The 21,176-nt window shown below is 33.8% G+C and overlaps 2 protein-coding genes across 5 annotated transcripts; one reads left to right on the forward strand and one right to left on the reverse strand.

Annotated features, from left to right (window-relative positions):
• Nucleotides 1–101: 101 nt before the first annotated feature.
• Nucleotides 102–14,036, forward strand: LOC140057613 (myotubularin-related protein 9-like). Of its 3 annotated transcripts, none has more exons than XM_072103339.1 (15): nt 102–178; nt 4,402–4,565; nt 5,160–5,319; nt 5,651–5,799; nt 6,260–6,388; nt 6,855–7,011; nt 7,417–7,521; nt 8,148–8,273; nt 10,167–10,269; nt 10,742–10,880; nt 11,051–11,135; nt 11,298–11,367; nt 11,855–11,954; nt 12,336–12,463; nt 13,172–14,036. In XM_072103339.1, the coding sequence occupies exons 2-15, from the start codon at nt 4,419–4,421 to the stop codon at nt 13,224–13,226; spliced, it is 1,653 nt and encodes a 550-aa protein (XP_071959440.1). In that variant the 5' UTR covers nt 102–178; nt 4,402–4,418; the 3' UTR covers nt 13,227–14,036. The 3 variants fall into 3 exon arrangements, with proteins under 3 accessions (XP_071959440.1, XP_071959447.1, XP_071959434.1); XM_072103346.1 differs by lacking the exon at nt 102–178 and adding an exon at nt 708–721; XM_072103333.1 differs by lacking the exon at nt 102–178 and adding an exon at nt 2,260–2,377.
• Nucleotides 14,037–14,103: 67 nt separating this feature from the next.
• Nucleotides 14,104–21,072, reverse strand: LOC140057598 (uncharacterized). 2 transcript variants are annotated; one of them, XM_072103316.1, is made up of 5 exons: nt 21,000–21,072; nt 20,246–20,405; nt 15,565–16,846; nt 15,134–15,430; nt 14,104–14,907 (listed from the first exon to the last, which is right to left on the reverse strand). In XM_072103316.1, exons 2-5 carry the CDS (start codon nt 20,326–20,328, stop codon nt 14,872–14,874), a joined length of 1,698 nt encoding a protein of 565 aa, XP_071959417.1. In that variant the 5' UTR covers nt 20,329–20,405; nt 21,000–21,072; the 3' UTR covers nt 14,104–14,871. The 2 variants fall into 2 exon arrangements, with proteins under 2 accessions (XP_071959417.1, XP_071959424.1); XM_072103323.1 differs by lacking the exons at nt 20,246–20,405; nt 21,000–21,072 and adding an exon at nt 16,947–17,505 and having other exon boundaries at nt 14,105–14,907.
• Nucleotides 21,073–21,176: the final 104 nt, after the last annotated feature.

Below are 21,176 nucleotides of genomic sequence, written 5' to 3' on the forward strand. Positions count from 1 at the left end.
TGACCTCCCCAACTTACAAACTTTCACATAATAGAAATAGAGTAACAAAATTGGGTCATAAACGAACTGTATTCTGGCAACACTATTACGTGGTTGTTTTTCTTTTTTTCGCGAAAGATGTCTGCCGTGTAAGAATAATAGAAGAAAAGAAGTGTATATTTTATCATTTAATTTCATGGTACATTGTTTTATTTTTCATTTTGATAAATTATAAAGTCTAACTATTAATTATGCAATTTATTATAGATTAAATGGCCTAATATAAGCTCAGATTGAAGTAAGCGTAAATGTAGGCTAGGCAAACGACGTTGGCCGCAATGCTGTCTGCAGGCGCAGTGAGTCCGGGCAGTGATATGTATGATACTTGATAGGCCTACAAATAGCCATCCTTTTTTCTAGGCCTAAACATAGGGCGTGCCAAGGTCTGGAAGATTTAAGAAGATAGAAAACAGTTTTTTTTTAAATAAAGAATTAGATTTTAAACAGAAATTAATACAGTAAAGTTTAGTAACTTTTTTTTCACAAACGTAAGTCGTAACTCAAGTCAAACTGCAAAAAATGTAGAATTGTGTTTGTTTTTTATATTGTAAATTGTATGCGCCTTTAATTTTTCAAAATCATGTGTCTGGCTTTATACAATGAAATCGGTCATGTTTTATTTTTATCACGCACAACGGAATGTCACTGACTAGCTAAAGAACGTACTTACCCAAATAAACAAGTAAGTAATCAAGTCTCTAATTAAGATATTCAAACTCTTTTTTACTCAATAATATTTATAATAAAGATGTTTAGTAAAAAATTGTAATAGGCAGGGGGATTCTTTTTTCCACAAAAATTGCCCATTCATGGCTCTTCAACTCGATACTTTAGCGTTCATTACTGGGGTCCGAGATTATCAGACAAAATATATTTTATAAACAAATTTAATTTCTAGGAATGCAGGATTTTATTTTATTGCATACAATTACAACAAATAAATAAATCTTTTATATAATCTATTGATACATGGAAACTTCATCTACTGCAGCGGTCTTTTTTTAGAGTCATGTAGATGGTCATCTTTTGGAGGGTCATAATTAAAGGGTTATTATTTTAGACTGATCATTTATTCGTCCTCACACTGGTCATTTATTCGTCTTCAGACTGGTCATTTACATGGAAACTTAATGTACTGCAGCGTGTTTTTTTTAGAGTCATGTAGATGGTCATCTTTTGGAGGTTCATAATTAAAAGGATTCTTTGCTGAAGGGTTATTATTTTAGACTGATCATTTATTCGTCCTCAGACTGGTCATTTACTCGTCTTCAAACTAGTCATTTATTCGTCTTCAGACTGGTCATTTATTCGTCTTTTGAGTATAGTTCTACTGGTCATAATCTATTAGAGGTTAGTTAGAATCATTAAATAAAAGGAAATGGAAGGTAGCTACAAAAAAGAGTTTGGTATGGTAGGGTAATGGTAGGGTGAAAGTGGTAAAGAAATACTTACAGTAGGAATTGCATGGATTCTATGCTACTAGATTTAATTAACTGGGTTTTAAAAGTTTCTTCTAGTGACACATGTACCAAATTACATCCTGAAATTCTAATTTTGCCTATTTTTCATTTGTTTTTGTTGCAAAGTATAATTTTTACTGGATTAATTAAAATCTTTTTAAACACGAAACTGAATATTTGATTAATTTAAATGCAAACAAAACTGCAAATTCAATTTAATATTTTGTTGGAAAATTATGGTCACATGTTGCATTAGAACATCAATCAATATTTCCAATCATAATAAATTATCTTTATCAAATATTATATATCTTCTTTCATTGTGAAAAACAGAATAAAATGTGTGTACTTTAATTGAATTTTAATTCCGCAGCCTGTGCAGTTTGAGAAAGTCTTTGGAAAAATATTTATAACTAAGATTAAAGTCTTGCTGTGTAATAAATAGTAATTTCCACATATTTTTTATTACATAATTAATATTTTAAATCACAAATTATTTTTATTTATCTCAATGTTGTTTATCAATATGACACGATAAATGAAACATCTTTATAAATGTCATTACATATGTTTCTCACCTCTTCATGAATGCTGATGAACTGCGATTGGTTAACAGAGATGCAAAAATGTCAACACCGTTCTCTACATTATTAATTACATGTCGAGCACCGTTAGATAGGTATTGTGTAAGCTGTGCAGTTCTCTGTAGGTATTGTGTGGGCTAGCTTTCAGGTATCTATAGCATCATCAAGATTGTATTTAAAACATATGTTGCATTCACGGCCTTGCGCTGGAATACAAACTAAATTTACACTGGATGTTGTCACTGTGCTGATAAACGTGGCGGAATTTAGCAGGCTAGAGGAATATGTTTTGTTGTATGTATAAATTCTGATTTGATCATTTAAGACATTTTTTTTTTCTTACCTGTACTTGATTTAGCTTTCCAGATTAAATTATCTAAATCCTTTTCTGAACGCATCAGCGATCTAATTTACTGAACTGCTGTTACATCTAATATTTAAGACTTAGATTCAGCAAACATATTTCTGATTCAAATATTAATATAGATTTAATAATGCAAAAAAATTATTAATACTAGTGATATACCTTGAACAAAACATCAGGTTCGAGGTCTTAATAGATACAGTATTTAATGTCATCTACAGGCAGTAAAGAAAAATCATGCACAAAATGTACTTATAATACATTCAATAATAATTTAATAAAATATATCATTCGTGGTTTTATTTGCAAAACTGAAAACATTTGTTGGCTCGATATGTTACCTGGAAAAACGCTTGCAAAATATTACTTTATTTACTAATTTGCTTAATGTGTTTGTATGCAAGTTTTGCTCTGTTTTTTTACAATGATATTTGTTTTATACGAGTATCGTATTTTTCTGATTTTTTTACAAATTTAGCTACTGTACCAACATTACCATGTCTATAGATTTTCCGAAAAATCTATATAATTGGTATCATCAACTTATTTTAAAATCTTTTCGTTTTCAAAATTCCACGATGTGTCTTTGTTTATTTTATCAATAATCAGCTTCAGTTCATTTTATGTACCGAATATGAGTCAGAGGTTTATATACAACAGTAGAAGTAGCTTCTTGTTGAAATTAATCATTAATAATTCATAATATAATGCTCATTATACTAAACATTAACATTAATATTTTTAACAATACATAGTATTTCATATGATATTGATCATACAGTAGATCTGAATTTATAAATTATGTTATTCATAATTAACATAAAACAACTGTGAGTAAGGAATTAAGTATTTGAATTATTAATATTACAGATGATCATATCAAAATTATTCTAATGCATATACTGCAGTAACAACTTGTACATAATATCTTCAAAACATTGTACTGGGACTAAATAAAAAACACCTAGGATAAGAATCTATAAAAAACATTTTATCATATAGACCTGCATAGAATAATAGAAACACATAGAATTGGAAAATTGGCTAATTTAACATTACAGCTACCGATAACTACATTGTTATCGCATAATTAGATTGAGTATACCCCACAAATTTTGTAAAACAACTTCATTAGTGATTTTGATCTGCTTCATAAACGAAATTAAAACAATTTACGTACGTAGCTACCGTAAGTTCAGTGAACCGAGTATGTGTAATAGGATGTCTTTAGTCGGACTGCCATGAGTCGTTCTTCCTGCCTCTGTTTCAGCGTTTTCTACCGTACAGTTTTCACTCTCTAGAAACGGCGCAGAAATTGGAAATATCGTTATTTTCCACCTTTTTGCAGCTGTTTTTTTTGTCTACTTCTTGCTGAAGTTACTTTTTTTTTTCTCCTGGTGTGATATAAATAAACCATCTATATGCTGTGTTTTCGCCATCCAGTAAGAATAAACATGGCCACTTCTAATTGGTATACTTCATTGGATGGTAGAGTATTTCAGTCTATTATTGTTCATGTTTTGTCAATTTTTAAAGGGACTTGCAATTTCTACATCTGACCTGATGATTGTAAAGAATTTGTGGTGTATGTAGTATGTGCACTTGTTAGTCATGTTACTTTGTTTTGGTTTTTAAATTTACTTAATTTCATTCTCCAGTGAACATGTTGCATTTTTATATTGTTTTCACATGATTCAGAGTTTGGTAAAACCAAGGCAATCTAACAACAGGACGCTGAGAGTTTGACTTGCCAAGATAGGCTATCGTCACAGACTTAGATCTGCGGTTAGGCTTCGACGAATTCATACAAAGCCATCAAATTCTAGGCTATGTCTACACCATATATTTAATTGTTTTATTGACTATTTAATACATTTTAATACATATTATATTATTATTGTCTAGTAGCCATTGATTTACTAAATTGTTAACCTAGTTTTTGTTTTCTTTTCAGCCAAAGAATTCCATGCCATGGAGTTTGTTGAGTTTATCAAAACGCCAAAAGTCGACAACGTCGTACTACACAAGCGATATCAGCCACGGGTCGAGGGAACGCTATGCCTCACTGGTCACCATCTTATTCTGTCATCAAGAAAAACAAACACAGAGGAACTCTGGGTAAACTTTCTTGTGTTATTATTATACCCCTTTCACACCAAAACTCAGGGTTTATGACCATTCTAAACGTCGAGAAATTCCGGATATACCCCTTTCACACCAATCTAACAACACCGGGGTTTATAAAATGAAATTGTAAATGTCGCTCTCTATTTTGTTTGTTTACATAGCGACGATCATTAGAATCATTTTAATTAACAATATTTTTAATTTAATAATTACTTTTAAAAGTCTCAGAATGTTTTATTGATACTACTTATACTAAAGCAATCGTGTGAGGAAGACCTTTTGACCTAAAACTCCGGAGTTTTGATGTTGGTACCTTTCACACCAAAACACAGGGGCGACCCCGCAGTTCGATCTCTGGAGAATGTTCAGCTGTTAAACCCCGCAGTTTTAAACTCCGGAGTTGCTTGATTTTACCTTTCACACCAAAACAGCGGGACGTCAACTCCGGAGTGTCTCCGGAGTTTTGATTTTGGTGTGAAAGCGGTATTATTCACACAGTATTAACTTGGTCAGTAGAATTCCACTAATTGACCCATCACTTTTTTAATTATTGCAAATAAATTAAATATTTGTATTTATCTGCAGCTTCTTCATAGCAATATTGATGCCATAGAAAAGAAGTTAATAGGGTCAATGGGTCAGCTGACCATCAAGTGCAAGAACTTTAAGGTCATTCAATTGGACATTCCAAATGTTGACGACTGTCTCAATGTGGTCAGTTCTATAGAATCACTCTCCAATATTGGTAAGTTTGATTTTTCTTCTGTGACGTTGCTACAGTGAGACACCCTATTCAAGAAACAGCCTATTGTATAAAAGGGACACTTTCCAGAAACGATTGAGGCCCAATACAGTATATGTTTTAACGCTACAGCCAACTTCTTTTCAGAGTACACCTTTTTCACTATACAATAGTCTGTGTCAAATGTCACGGTCCAGATTGATTGATATGTTGAGAAATATCGAGAGCTCTTTTTTCAGAATCATGTGAAGAGCATAAGAAATTTGTCTTTTAATACAGCTGCAGTAACAACTAAGTTTATGTAAATTACTGCAGTTTTTTTTTTTATTTGTAGAAACTATAAGTATGATGTATCCATTCTTCTATCGTCCAATGAGTACAGAGAAAACTGAAAATGGTTGGGAAGCATACTTACCAGAGATTGAATTTAACAAGATGGACAAAGATGTGTGGCGGCTTAGCACTGTTAACCAATCATATCAGGTATAAAAAATATTATTGTACTTAAATATGCACTATTACCAAAGTTAGACTCTGCGTAAATATGAATTAATAATCAGTTTGTTTACCTAATTTTTGCACCTAATAGTTATTAAGTAATATAAAAATAGTACGAAAGTTCAAAAAGCTTTTGAAAAAATCAGCAGCTGATATAAATAATAGTAGTAATCTTCACTTTCACCAAAAACTGGATTGTAAAAAAAAACAATATTGACCTAAAAATCGTAATTTAAAGCAAAATATATTCTGATAATTATTTTTGTTGGTTTCTCATTCTACGGAAACTACAAAATAGTACATATAATAAATTTTACTTTAATTTCAGATAATTCACTTTATTTAACTGAAAATGTGGAAAAAAATCATAATTGTTTTTCTTTAATACATTAAGTATATAGGGTTTAGGCTTGCTTGTAACACATATATATATATATATTTTTAGGTATGTAAAACATACCCCCATGCAGTAGTTGTACCCAAGACAATCACGGACGATATGTTGAAGCAGTCTGCTAGTTTTAGACATGGAGGGCGCTTTCCTGTGTTAAGTTATTATCACAAGAGTAATAAGGTAAAGGCTTAATTTTCAATGTCGTAATAAATTGCATCCTAATGAAATATGGAATTTAATTGTGTATTCATTTCAACATCTTCCCTTGGACACTGTCTACACTATCAAACTAGTTTGACAAAAAAAGTGTGATGTGCCCAAATATAGTAGTGATATGCTCAAATATGGTAGAGTGATATGACATCATCATGTCCATATATGGGCACATCAAATTTTTTGTCAGATAAAGTTTGATGGTGCAGACAAAGCTTTAAATTCATTGACTTCATCCTAGGACTTCATCTCTGTTTGTACTGAAACATGGTAGCATTTGTTAAATTTATTTTAAAGTACAGTATTACAAAACCTCTACTTTTATGACAAGGCATTTGATAGTCGGGTCATGTATAATTTACAAGTGTCCCAACCTAGTGTAACTTTCTATTTTAATTTGTTTAAAATATTTCTAAATTTTTAATTTTTATAGACAAGTTTGTTGAGATCTAGTCAGCCATTAACAGGCCAGAGTGATAAAAGGTGTAAAGATGACGAGAAACTGCTAAATGCGTGCCTCGACACTAGTCACCGTGGTTACATCATCGATACACGGTCACAAAATGCATCATTAGCATCTAGAACAAAAGGTATGAGTGACATCTCCCAAAATTAGTTTGAGCTGACCCAAGTTTTGGTAAACAAATGAATAAAATTCAAAAACCAATTTAGCAATTACTGAATCCATTTAAACAAATTGTTTTAGTAACTCATAACAGTGAAGTTGTATTGGCATTTAGCGGAACCAGATGAGCGACAAAGGGTACGCCTTCCTCTCTTTTGACATCCGTAAAATGAAAATAATGAAATACTTTTGACAGACTATATATTTGTTAGCACTGGATCTGCCCCTGTTTACATATACACTTTTAAAAATTTGGTAATCATTTAATGTAATTTGTGTCCTATAGTACTATGTTCTCTCATCCACAAATGTGTGTTGTACGCATTGTTGCAACCATTTATTTGTTGAATCTTTTGTTTTTTTGTATTAGGTGGAGGATTTGAGTCGGAATCAAATTATTCCCAGTGGAGAAGAATCAATAAACCCCTGGAAAAGTATTCAAATCTACAAGAAAGCTTTGTCAAGCTACTGGAAGGTAAATACATTATTTTATATTAAAAAGGATACATTAATCATTCCCCATTTTACAATGACTAGCACAAACTTTACTCTGTGTGGATGGAAATATAGTGTTGTACAATATAGGTTTGATTTAATATATTATGAAGTAATCTTATTGCAAAAATTTAAATGTGTGTACAAGTGTGGATGACATACAACAGCTGACATCTCCCAATGTCCTTTTGTGTCGTATAGCTGCCACTAAATGGCTCTCATTCGCCACAGATGGACTTGTACACCGAAGTAATCTACAGTATTCTTCCGGGGGATGTACTAAGTTCTTTAAATGCACACAGAGCTATATTATAAATCAAATAGCAGCTGCATAGGCAGGGTAGATAGAAAAAATCAAACAAGTTAAAACTGCCTTGACATAAATGTATTATATCATCATCACCTGATGATGGGCTATGCATGAAACATGTGGTGTTAACAAATTTATAGTGAGGCAGTTTTTAATTTGTTTGATTTTGATTTTTTCAATCTACAGTACTATTTGTTTAAGATATATTATAATATGCATTGTGCAACCTCCTTATTCGAGAATATTTGACAATGGATTCTTTAACTTGAAATCATAATAATCTTTATCTTTTTTAGCATGTCGGGATAGGGGTTGTTCAATGGATAAGTGGCTGACGAGGTTAGAATCATGTAGTTGGCTAGATCATGTGAAGGAGTTACTGACAACGTCTTGTCTAACTGCCCAGTGTGTGGACAAAGAAGGTAGATAGAATTACATTTCGTACTTATGATTGTGGTCAAAAACAAATAGCAGCATCTTATCTAACCCCACAATGTGTGGACAAAGAAGGTAGATAGAATTACATTTCGTACTTATGATTGTGGTCAAAAACAAATAGCAGCATCTTATCTAACCCCACAATGTGTGGACAAAGAGGTAGATAGAATTACATTTCATACTTATGATTGTGGTCAAAAACAAATAGCAGCATCTTATCTAACCCCACAATGTGTGGACAAAGAAGGTAGATAGAATTACATTTCGTACTTATGGTTGTGGTCAAAAACAAATAGCAGCATCTTATCTAACCCCACAATGTGTGGACAAAGAGGTAGATAGAATTACATTTCATACTTATGATTGTGGTCAAAAACAAATAGCAGCATCTTATCTAACCCCACAATGTGTGGACAAAGAAGGTAGATAGAATTACATTTCATACTTATGATTGTGGTCAAAAACAAATAGCAGCATCTTATCTAACCCCACAATGTGTGGACAAAGAAGGTAGATAGAATTACATTTCATACTTATGATTGTGGTCAAAAACAAATAGCAGCATCTTATCTAACCCCACAATGTGTGGACAAAGAAGGTAGATAGAATTACATTTCATACTTATGATTGTGGTCAAAAACAAATAGCAGCATCTTATCTAACCCCACAATGTGTAGACAAAGAGGTAGATAGAATTACATTTCGTACTTATGATTGTGGTCAAAAACAAATAGCAGCATCTTATCTAACCCCACAATGTGTGGACAAAGAAGGTAGATAGAATTACATTTCATACTTATGATTGTGGTCAAAAACAAATAGCAGCATCTTATCTAACCCCACAATGTGTAGACAAAGAGGTAGATAGAATTACATTTCATACTTATGATTGTGGTCAAAAACAAATAGCAGCATCTTATCTAACCCCACAATGTGTGGACAAAGAGGTAGATAGAATTACATTTCGTACTTATGATTGTGGTCAAAAACAAATAGCAGCATCTTATCTAACCCCACAATGTGTGGACAAAGAAGGTAGATAGAATTACATTTCATACTTATGATTGTGGTCAAAAACAAATAGCAGCATCTTATCTAACCCCACAATGTGTAGACAAAGAGGTAGATAGAATTACATTTCGTACTTATGATTGTGGTCAAAAACAAATAGCAGCATCTTATCTAACCCCACAATGTGTGGACAAAGAAGGTAGATAGAATTACATTTCGTACTTATGATTGTGGTCAAAAACAAATAGCAGCATCTTATCTAACCCCACAATGTGTGGACAAAGAGGTAGATAGAATTACATTTCATACTTATGATTGTGGTCAAAAACAAATAGCAGCATCTTATCTAACCCCACAATGTGTGGACAAAGAAGGTAGATAGAATTACATTTCGTACTTATGGTTGTGGTCAAAAACAAATAGCAGCATCTTATCTAACCCCACAATGTGTGGACAAAGAGGTAGATAGAATTACATTTCATACTTATGATTGTGGTCAAAAACAAATAGCAGCATCTTATCTAACCCCACAATGTGTGGACAAAGAAGGTAGATAGAATTACATTTCATACTTATTGTGGTCAAAAACAAATAGCAGCATCTTATCTAACCCCACAATGTGTGGACAAAGAAGGTAGATAGAATTGCATTTGATATAAGTTGACTTCGCCTAAGCTGTCCCTGCCCAAGATTCATCATTATATTATTTATATATTGTACTGTATGTTATTTGATATTTTATTGGAAATATGCTAGTTGAATACGAAATAAGAAGAAAACAATTCCTTGGCTAACAACACAGTCCTGCTTTCATTTCTCATTACAATGTTTAATCCCACAATAATAACTTGTTTGCTATGTTGTAGGTGCTTGTGTGCTAGTGCACGGCTCAGAAGGCCTAGATGCTACCTTACAAATAACATCACTAGCTCAAGTGATTCTTGACCCAGATTGCCGAACTATGCGAGGGTTAGTATGCCTATGCCTGTTTTCTCGTTTCCTTAAATCACCTATATCTGGAGTAGAAGCATAATTATAAAGTTGAATTATAAGCCCCTCTTGAAAATAAAGTCCCAACAGCTACAGATGTAGGATGGGTGACCAGTGCTTGTGTCACAACAACTCTCATACTGTAACTTGTTTACAAGCAGCATGGGGACTGCCCTGGATAGCCTAATTCTTTCTAAAAGGAGACAGAGCCAGACAGTGGCAAGGAACTAATATAGACTTGTTGATTTGCTCTCAGAGAAAGAGCGAGAACATGTTTTGAGCCTGAATAACACACTTCTCAATACTATATATACCAGTAACTCGTCATTAGCCTATGAGTATATATTCTGATGATGCCAATATAACAAATCCCATTATACACTTACAAAAATTTCTGTTTCAAAATCTTGAAGAAGAAAAAATGTTGATTTATTACTATTATTATTTATAGATTCCAGGCTTTGATAGAAAGGGAGTGGATTCAAGCAGGCCATCCCTTCACAAGTCGCTGTTACAAATCTGCATTTAACCCAGCAAAGTTTAAGTTTGTTGGACCTGTCTTCCTCCTGTTTCTTGACTGTGTTCATCAGGTAAGTTATTTATTTGGGCAATTCTTTTCTAATGCCTACCTCAATTTAAAGAGCTTTGAAACACCCACACCAACCAAATTATTGTGACATACATACAGTGATATGTGCAGACATCATTGCTGGATCCAGGATAATATCAAGTCTAGTAAACCTAATTTCTTTATTTGCAGATTCATGAACAATTTCCGTGCTCTTTTGAATTTAGTGATAGATTTTTGATATTTTTGTTTGAACATGCATATGCATCTCAGTATGGTAAGTACTAATGTATTATATACACAGATATAAAATGTATCGAGTCTAAAGAACTCCATAAAGCTTATATAGAAGATGATGCTGATGTGATGTTTCTTTTTGGTTGTTAGTGATAGACAAGGATGTGAACTTCAGTTATATTAAATCATTTTCTTGTTTCAGGGACGTTCTTGTGCAATAACGATGCAGAACGAATGAAAGTAAAGCTTCCAACAAAAACGATGTCATTATGGTAAGAATGATTGAAAGGTCATGTCCTTTCTCCAAAACAGTATTGTACGCTTACCAATTTCACTCACTCTCTCTTTGTTTGTGTTTTCTATCTAGGTAGTTTTGACCACTCAAATTGTCTTTTAAATTTCCTAGTAAAAATTCTGTCCCAGTAAAACAAATAGTGATTTTTTATATTCATGCTATGGTACAAATAAATTAATTTGGTTAATTACTGGACTGTATTATTTTATTTTTTAACATCAAAGCCTTAGAATTATATCCTGTCCATTTGTATTTTCTCTGTGGCTGCGACACATCAGTTCCACGCCCCTTAACAGACACAGCGTGGCACAAAGATGTACATACAGTAGTACAGTACTGTTGGTATTTGTCGCAGCCAGACATAAGATCAAAGGACAAGCTCAGTGTCCTGTTGTTAGATCAAACAGGATTCAACCAAGCATCACAACTTCTCTCAATATGACCTTTTCTATGTTTTCTTCCAGGTCATATGTAAATAAGCCAAACATACTGGAGACATTCCTAAATCCACTGTACCAGCCAAATAATGCGGTATTATGGCCAAGTGTAGCTGCTCAGAGTTTGGTAAGATTTAATGTAGGAATTATCAATAGTAGTGGTGATTAACATGCTTGCCTTCCAATCCCAATTCATGGGTTCAATCCTGACCTAGTATCAGGGTTTTTTTACTTTACTACTGTACCAGCCTCAAATAAGGCACAAAAAAAAGTATATACTTGTTAAGGGTCACCGCCTTCCCCAGACAAAAAATTGTCTGAAAACTGCCATTCCTCCCCTGAAAATTATTCAGTGGTTGGCCTAAGTATGATAAATTATAGTTCATCCATTCTGTAATAAGTTTCTCGCTGTGGATGCATTCTCTGGGGTCCATATATATATTTTAAATCAGCATTCTGATTTTGTGTTAGACTGGCTTACTGAGCAAAGCTTTTTTTTTTCATTCAGACTTTATGGTCAAGTTTGTTTCAAAGATGGGAACTGGATTCAAGACCATTTGATGATGCCTACATGGAGATAGGAAAAATAAGAGAACAAGACAAGACTCTAAAGTCACAGGTACAATGGTTAAGAAGGTAAGTGAATTTTGGACGAGTGCAAAAGAATATGGTAAAACAATATGATGTGCCCATATATGGACATGGTGATGTCATATCATTAAAGAGGTTTCGCAATCTTACAAATATGATAACGAAAAACGGATACGTCATGCACACGTATTCGTTTTCTTAAACCAGTAAAAATCTGTTTCGCATGGAAACGAAATATTGAGGGTGCCGTCCAAAATATGACTCTGGTAAATTTGAGCAAAGCGCAGGTACGTGTTGCTTGGTGGCCTAGGCCTAGCGTAACATAAAAGCGAGTGAGGACTTTAAAAACTGCTATTTATCAAAATTGACCTGGCATTTTAGTAAATTAATTTAGTAAATTACTTTCAATAAATCTATAATTATATTATTATAATCATGAATCATTCCTGATTCAAATGCAAAATGTGCAACACGAATACGCTTTATGAATATGAAATGGGGATCAGCTCAAAAGTTTCACAAATGTGTGACGTCGTAAGGTTGCGAAACCTCCCTACTACCATGATATTTGAGCACATCACACATTTGTTTGTAAAATTTGTTTGATAGTGTAAACAGACCTTTACATCACCACACAAACCAACATGTGAAGCATATTATATTTAAAATGCTTATTTGCAGATATGACAGAAATAGTATTTGAATTGAAAGTGAGAATGAATTTTAATTGGTTATCCTTTCCTTTTTTTTTAGGGAGTTGGCAGAGTTACAAAAAGAGGCATTACACAGAGGACTCATCAGTGAATAGTGGACTGTCTAATACATTTTGTACAGTAAATATCATACCACCAGCATATATTGTGGTAAAGAAAATTACAGTATGGAACTTTGGCAGAAAAGCAGAACTTGGGCTGAAAACAGAACTCTGACCGAAAATCAGAAATTTGGCTGGACTTTGTGCCCATAAATGTCGAAGTAGTTATAGCTATTGGTATATATATATAATGTTTTAAAATTGTAAAAATGTACAGAATATGAACATATATTAGATGATGGTAAAACTAAAAAAAGTTCATGCACTGTTCTTTTAAAGGTCAGTGCAGGTTTGACATCACAAGGTCATCTACTGTATTTATTTCTTATATGTAGTTGATGCACAACTACTCGCGTTTTGATCGCTTACACGATTATATGTGTATCCCATGGTCTGTCATTCCTCTCGCAAACATGATACAAAAATACATCAATCGAAGGCTTAATGACAGATCATCGGGCTACCGAAACGATTAGCGAACGTAATGTCTACCCAAGACAAATTGCGTAATAGATGATGGCAGTATGACCAATAGTAGCTATACTGAACATGCTGAATTTTAATTGGTGCAAAAAGGCACCAGTTGCCCTTTCACAAGGTCACAATGTAATAAAATACAGTAATATAATAAATATGAATAAAATTATTTTCAATATTGTATACTGTATGATTTATAATATAATGCAGCTAATAATTCAATGATTTATGTTTTGTGTGTTTGTCTGCAGTATTGTTTGAAGGTATACAATGAACGTTTACATGCATTTTGTAAAGTACACATTTATTTACAGTTGTGTAAAATGAGAAGAAAAATTCAATTTTACTATTAAACAAATAAAATATAAAACTTTGCTTCTGTGGGCATAACCATTTTCATAGTATGTAAACAATCACATCTGAATGTATCCCTGTAATAGGACCCTTTTAACTATTGACCAGCTGCACTAGTAAATGAGCCTACAGTAGCTCATGGAACTTTCGCTAATCATACCCAACAGGCACATTAATGTGTTAGGCTAGGCCTAAAACAAACTTGGTTCATGTTGCTTGCTCTATAGTTGCATTCCACTGTTGGGGGAAGAGACCCCTCCTGGCTACGTGCTTAAGGTGAAGCAAACACACTATACTAAAAAACATGCATACTGTATCTGATATCTATGACTGGAATATTCTCAACTACTATTGCCAATCAAACTGTTTTAGGGAAATTCTTGAGATTTTACCTTTACTTTTTTTTTAGCCAAATGTGTTTGTATGGCTTTGAGAATACATATGTACATGAAAGTTGCAACATATGCAATGTTTAGCTTATGCCAAGTTGCATTTCATTCCAAGTGACATCATCTGATATGCAAATAACTTTGCTTTATTGTAAAGTTGATGGATATACAGTAGTACTTAGTGTGAACTAAAATTATCACAATATCAAAAATTAAAACTTCATTTTTTAATTACAACACATTATTACATACAGGTATACTTAAAAGTTAGCTGGCATGATTTTACAATACAATTTCATAAAATATGTACATTTCAAAAATTTTAAAAAACAAAAATTTAACACAAATTTCTATAGTAAATATGTTTTTTCAAACAAAACAACTCTTTCTGCTATAATAACATTGCCGGACAGGTTTCCTTACTTCCTGGACACATTTGATCTTTTATCATGCTCCTATTGAGTAAACAAAATCAAACAATTAGACAACACAATAACTGAAATGATTCTCAATTGCATTTTGGGTGAATTCAATCAATTAAAATCTCAAGACAAGACAAAAAAACCCATCCATCCTGAGGAACAATGAAGGAATTATACAAACCTTATACTATACTATAACCAACTAGATATCTATGGAAAGACCGGGATATTTAAGTACAGTACTTGCGGAAACACTAACCTTTCTACTAGTCTTTGTTCGTTTGTCAATAACCTTTGATGTCTTGCTACCTTTCTTGCCATCATACATATCATGTTTCCAGCTTGGTGAACTTCGTTTAGGACCACGATTAAAGAAAGCCGTTCCTCGACTGCTTCCACGACCAGAAAATCCCTTTCTACCCGCAAACCCACGACCAGCAAAGCTTGAACCTCTACTAAAACCACGGAAAGTAGAGCTGCCGCGTTTCCTGAATTTAGAAAATTCTGGTTTGGGCTTTGAAGAAAGAGCTTTATCCGTTCTTTCTCGGTCATCATGCTTTGGGGAAAAAGCAATATTGTAAGTTACATGTAACAATTGGTTAATTGTTTTTCAGTCAACTTCCAATAATAATTTTGACATCATACCTTATGCTTAACACCCGGCTAAAAAAATTCATCAAACTAACTCACCTCAAAATACTGATTACTTCTTGGTATACTGGTTGGATCAAATTTCCATTTTTCGATCTCATTCAACTCCTTACGAAAATTTGGTAGTTTATTTTCGGATTGGTCTGCTAACTTCCTCAATCTATCGTTCACAGAATGATCTTCTGACGGAGCACTCATCTTTCTAGAACCTTGCTGAGATTTTGATCGTGATCTCTGGTAACTTCTTTCTTTGCTACTCTCTTTACGAGAGTGGTCTTTATTAGGAGATCTCCGTGACTTAATACAATGTCTCAGATCTCCTGTCGGCAAGCCATACATCTGGTCATCATTTCTTTGAGGCTGAAGGTTTCCCTGGACCACATTGTGTGGTTGATGATCAATCTGGTTATATGTTTGGTGCTGTTGTGGCTGCGGCGGTGGCGCTTGGTAAGGATTTTGGTTGTACTTGGCTCCAGTTATACCAATTTCCTGATTTGACAATGAGCTATATTGAAACATTGTATTGTTACTCTGATAATGACCAACGTTACTGACTTGTTCCATATGGTGTTGTTTCTGCTGTGGTATATTCGGCATGTAACCAGTTGTGTCTTTAGTGTTTTTCACCGAAACCACTCTACGTTCTTCATCCATATTATCTTGAGTATCATAATACGATCTCTGCCGTAATTCTGGACGATCAAATATTGGCTTGGTACCTTCATCCTTCCTACGAGGAATCACCAGTGCCTCCACGTTAAATATGTTACGTGGTGGAGATGGCTTTGCAGTATTAATGTTGATTCGTATTTCAGAAGGATCTATGTCATGGTGTTTCTTCCTGCTGCCTGTTCTTTGTGGTGGTTGTGGTGATGGAGATGAAGATCTGCTTTCATTTCTTTCTTTATATCTTTTTCCTTCTTTTCTTCTTTTTGACTGCTTATATTCATCTGAACCTCTTCTATTTGCATCTTTTCCTCGACTTCTGTTGTCATACTGATCAGGTGAGGAACGTGGTTTCCTCTGAGCTTTTGCATCAGACTCTTCATTCCTGCTGCGTTTCTTTGGAGTAACAGATCTGTTTCTTTTATTTTCAGGGGAGTAAGATTCACGCCTATAACCATCTCTTTTAAGTTTTCTCTGATTTTCCTCTGGTGAATATGATCGGTTGCGCTGTGTTTTCTTTGGTACTGGTGACACTTTTCGTTGTGGCTGGTCATATTTTGATCTATTCTGAGGTCTATATCTTGGAGATGAACTTTTATTATATTGTGATGATCTCTTCCTATCCATAGATCTTGATCTTGACCTGGACGCAAACCTGAAAAACAAAATAAATGTAACATACATAAAAGTACTATACACAAATTAATTAACTAAAGCACTTCAAGCAATTGAACAAAATGTTAACAAAACCTTACTAGAATGTTGCAACATCTCAGCGCTGTTGAAAGTCTACAGTTTTTACTGCTTTATACTACCATCCAGCAAACTAGCATCTTCTACAGTACTGTGGTACTGTATATCACACATATACAGGTACTAAATGCAAACTTTAATACCCTCCACAAACTCTAATGGATTAAGTGCCTTTTGTGTTAAAAGCATAGCATATGTATCTTTACCATTTCCTTATGCAGTATGTTACTGTTAAAATAAACATTTAGTTCTGCATTTAGTACCCTATTCTGTAATGCATCTTGCATGAAATAATTTTTTCAGTTTAGTAAATAATGAAGTCTTGCATGAAATATCTTTTCCATTAGAGTAAATGATGAGTCTTGCATGAATTACCCTTTTCCATTAGAGTAAACAATAGAGTCTTGCATGAAAGTACTCTTATCAATTAGAGTAAACGATGGAGGCTTGCATGAATTACTCTTTTCCATTAGAGTAAATGATGAGTCTTGCATGAATTACTCTTTTCCATTAGAGTAAACGATGGAGTCTTGCATGAAATACTGTTTTCCATTAGAGTAAATGATGGAGTCTTGCATGAAAGTACTCTTATCAATTAGAGTAAATGATGAGTCTTGCATAAATTACTCTTTTCCATTAGAGTAAACGATGGAGTCTTGCATGAAATACTGTTTTCCATTAGAGTAAATGATGGAGTCTTGCATGAAAGTACTCTTATCCATTAGAGTAAATGATTGAGTCTTGCATGTCTACTCTTATCCATTGGAGTAAACGATGGAGTATTGCATGAATTACTCTTTCTATTAGAGTAAACGATGGAGTCTTGCATGAAAGGACTCTTATCCATTAGAGTAAACAATGGAGTCTTGCATGAAAGGACTCTTATCAATTAGAGTAAACGATGGAGTCTTGCATGAAAGTACTCTTATCAATTAGAGTAAACGATGGAGTCTGCAATGAATTACTCTTTTTTATTAGAGTAAACGATGGAGTCTTGCATGAATTAGTCTTTCCATTAGAGTAAACAATGGAGTCTTGCATGAAGTACTCTTATCAATTAGAGTAAACAATGGAGTCTTGCATGAAGTACTCTTATCAATTAGAGTAAACGATGGAGTCTGCAATGAATTACTCTTTTTTATTAGAGTAAACAATGGAGTCTTGCATGAATTACTCTTATCCATTAGAGTAAACGATGGAGTCTTGCATGAAGTACTCTTATCCATTAGAGTATAAACGATGGAGTCTTACATTAATTACTCTTATACATTATAGTAAACGATTGAGTCTTGCAAAAAGATTGAGTTTTGCATGACTACTCTTTTTTGTTTGGGTAAAACATTGAATTTTAAATCATGAAGAGTACAGATCGAGTCTTGCATAAATACAGTACTCTTCACTGTAAAGAGTAAACGATTGAGTTTTGCATAACCTACTCTTTTCCATAAAGATACATAACCAATCAAACCTTGTTTATCACCCATTGCACCATCTACTGACATTGTCCCGAGTCCAATTGAAGTTCACTGCTAGTTTTAAGTGACTTGTTTTAATCTTTCATAATGTATACTGTCAAGTTTAGTTTCAATTCCAAACTCTCTGGTTGCATTCGATTTCCTCCATAGCTCTTACATCCTTTCATGTTTACCACAAAGTGATGATACTTATAGGATGCATAGAACTACTCTTCATCTCACCTTTTTGTGTTATGAATTATGATGACAGTATCTCCTCTCTCCTCAGGTGTCAAAAATTTATTATTCATCGAAGGCTCCTAACATCAAAATTTTCTACACTGTTGCTCTTCGTTTCTTCAAACATGTCTTATACAATACAATGATCTTCTTTTGTATGTTCTATCTGACAAGCTTAATACAAATTGTCCTTTTCGTTTTTCTTCTGATCTGCACTTATTCTAAGTATTATCCGTTTATTTTCTCAATGTGCCATTTTTACTCAAATAGTATGTCCTTTAATGTAGAAAGTTAAGGTTTGAATAGCACCCTTTCTTCCTATTTTCAAATGTTTCCATATGAAAATATCACTGTTAAAAAATCTAAAAATATTTTTTCATTTGTCAATATTGTCGCTGCTGAGTATTTCTGGGGTCTATATGGTTTAAATTTGTCTGCATTTAAGTTTTTTTCATTTCAGAAGATCGAAAATTTTTTAGGCTTCTTCCTGTGTCCTCAACCTCCATGCTATACTCATATTGTTACGTTATATTTCCTCTTTGATTTGTTTGCTTTTACCTTCCATGTACAGTACAATACATCTTACACAAAATATAAAATTTCTTCTTCTTGTTCTTTTGCAGTGGCCTCTGTAATTTATCATATTCTGTTCTTGATTGATAAACAACACTTCCCTTTGAAGGTGATGTCCAGCTTCTTACATATTCCAGCCTCACCTCTAATTGTTTCCGATCTAAAATATCACCTCAATCTTTTGCTGTTCTTGGTAGCAAGAATACTTTACTGGTGGTACATTCCTTAACAATAACATACTGCTCTCTGCTAATATGTTGTGGAATGACGACTAGTCTGATTCAATAAATCAATCTAGACACCAAAAACACAGCATGGTGACTGAGAAAACTGAAGCATCATGGTCAGCATAGGATATCTGTTGATCATTACAACACCATCCATTGCTGTTTTATATTTTATTTGCCCGACACATCTAGAGATTAGCTAGCTAGGTCTAACACCTCCTTGCTGACTAGACTCTAGTAGGTCTAACCACATGTAGTTTGTTGTTACTTCAATTCCAAATGGAGCTTTCTTTCTCGCTCTGCTTTGACCTGATATTTAGTGCAAAGTGGTATATATGCCCATCTTTATTGAGCAACATCAGCACTTAAACCATGGCTGACAGTGAAATATATTTTCAATGTCTGCTCTATGGTGTGTTTCCAGATTCTACCATACCACATCATTGACCATGGTATGGATGTCAGAAGAGACATCTCTTCAACCTTTGGTGTAGTAATCACACAATAGGCTTTTTTTCTTTCAAAAATTTATTCTCAAAAACATTATCTTCACTTGCTGCCATGACAACCACAGTACAGTATTTCTTTAAGCACTGCGGTTAAGTCTACACTTAATCCATCAACTTATTCTGAATGAAATAAAAGAACATCATAAGTGTAAAGTATTCAATATGATTCTGCAATCAATTCCATATCTTCTCAGAAATGTATATTTTATTACAATTTGTAAATTTCGATGGAATTTTGATTCTGGAATTCAATTGTTGTTGGAGATTAATTACATTATTTCTATTGTTTATTAGTTACCTTTTTTTTGTACCATACCTATCACCTTGTGGGGATCCTGAACTTGAATTCCTGCGCCGTTTAGGAGAATTCCAGCGTGGCATTGTGACTTTAATCTTTAAAGGCTAGTTCCGAACAAAAATTAGGCCTTGGCCTTATACAGAGAGGTGTTTTTTTTTACCTGCATAAAGTAATGATACAAAATAATTTACAATATGTTACAATCTTGCTGGTGTTAGGTGCAGTTAGGACCCAGGCCTAAATAATAATAATTAAACAATTTGAATTGAAACATAACATCCTACTTTGGTTACTATACTTGGTAGATAGACCCGGTCTGTAGTCCCCGACTACAGAAAAATTAGTTTTATTTAGCTAGGCCTAGGGGGCCTAGGCCTAGACTTTATATTATTAATGCGCCATCAATTCAAGATTGAAGACTACGACAAGCTAGGCCTTTTTCGCCTGGCTTTTTAGCTACTACCTAGGGCTTAAGCTAGCGTTCTTCTTTTGGCCCTCACTCCTCCTAGCCTTGGGTGGGAGGCCTAGCCGAGACAAGAGTAGTTAGCCTGCCTAGCTAGGCACTTTGGCCTGGGCTAGGCCCTCTCCTAGTTAGCTAGCTAGTAGTATAGAGGCCTAGCCAGGCCTTTGTTTGCGGCCCTATTTATATATACAGTATAATGTGGTATTCGTAGCGTAAGCTTTCGAATTACATCAACTTTAAACTCATAAACTTATATAAGTATTTAAGTTAAGTTTTTTAGTACAGTATTACCACAAAATAAAACAGAAACCGCAGCAAACGCACGCATATCATACACGTCGTCTTCGTAGTTTTTTGTTGCGTGTCATCAGCGGCTGGAGAGGAAGTCTAAGCAGATGTCTAAGCACGTTATTATTAGAGGGGGCTATGTCGTTTTTGTTAATCACAATTAATTTGAGTACAGTAGGA

Source organism: Antedon mediterranea, chromosome 1, assembly GCF_964355755.1.
Source record: "Antedon mediterranea chromosome 1, ecAntMedi1.1, whole genome shotgun sequence".
NCBI classification, from domain to species: Eukaryota; Metazoa; Echinodermata; class Crinoidea; order Comatulida; family Antedonidae; genus Antedon; species Antedon mediterranea.

Excerpts from the sequence above, each read along its gene's own strand:
- LOC140057613 (XM_072103333.1), top strand. Across the intron at positions 7,522-8,147 it reads CTTTGTCAAGCTACTGGAAG|CATGTCGGGATAGGGGTTGT; the intron begins GTAAATACATTA and ends TATCTTTTTTAG. Across the intron at positions 11,955-12,335 it reads GTGTAGCTGCTCAGAGTTTG|ACTTTATGGTCAAGTTTGTT; the intron begins GTAAGATTTAAT and ends TTTTTCATTCAG.
- LOC140057598 (XM_072103316.1), bottom strand. The coding sequence starts at position 20,328 with ATGCCACGCTGGAATTCTCCTAAACGGCGCAGGAATTCAAGTTCAGGA. Across the intron at positions 16,847-20,245 it reads AGGTATGGTACAAAAAAAAG|GTTTGCGTCCAGGTCAAGAT; the intron begins GTAACTAATAAA and ends TTTGTTTTTCAG. Across the intron at positions 15,431-15,564 it reads GAAGTAATCAGTATTTTGAG|CATGATGACCGAGAAAGAAC; the intron begins GTGAGTTAGTTT and ends TTTTCCCCAAAG.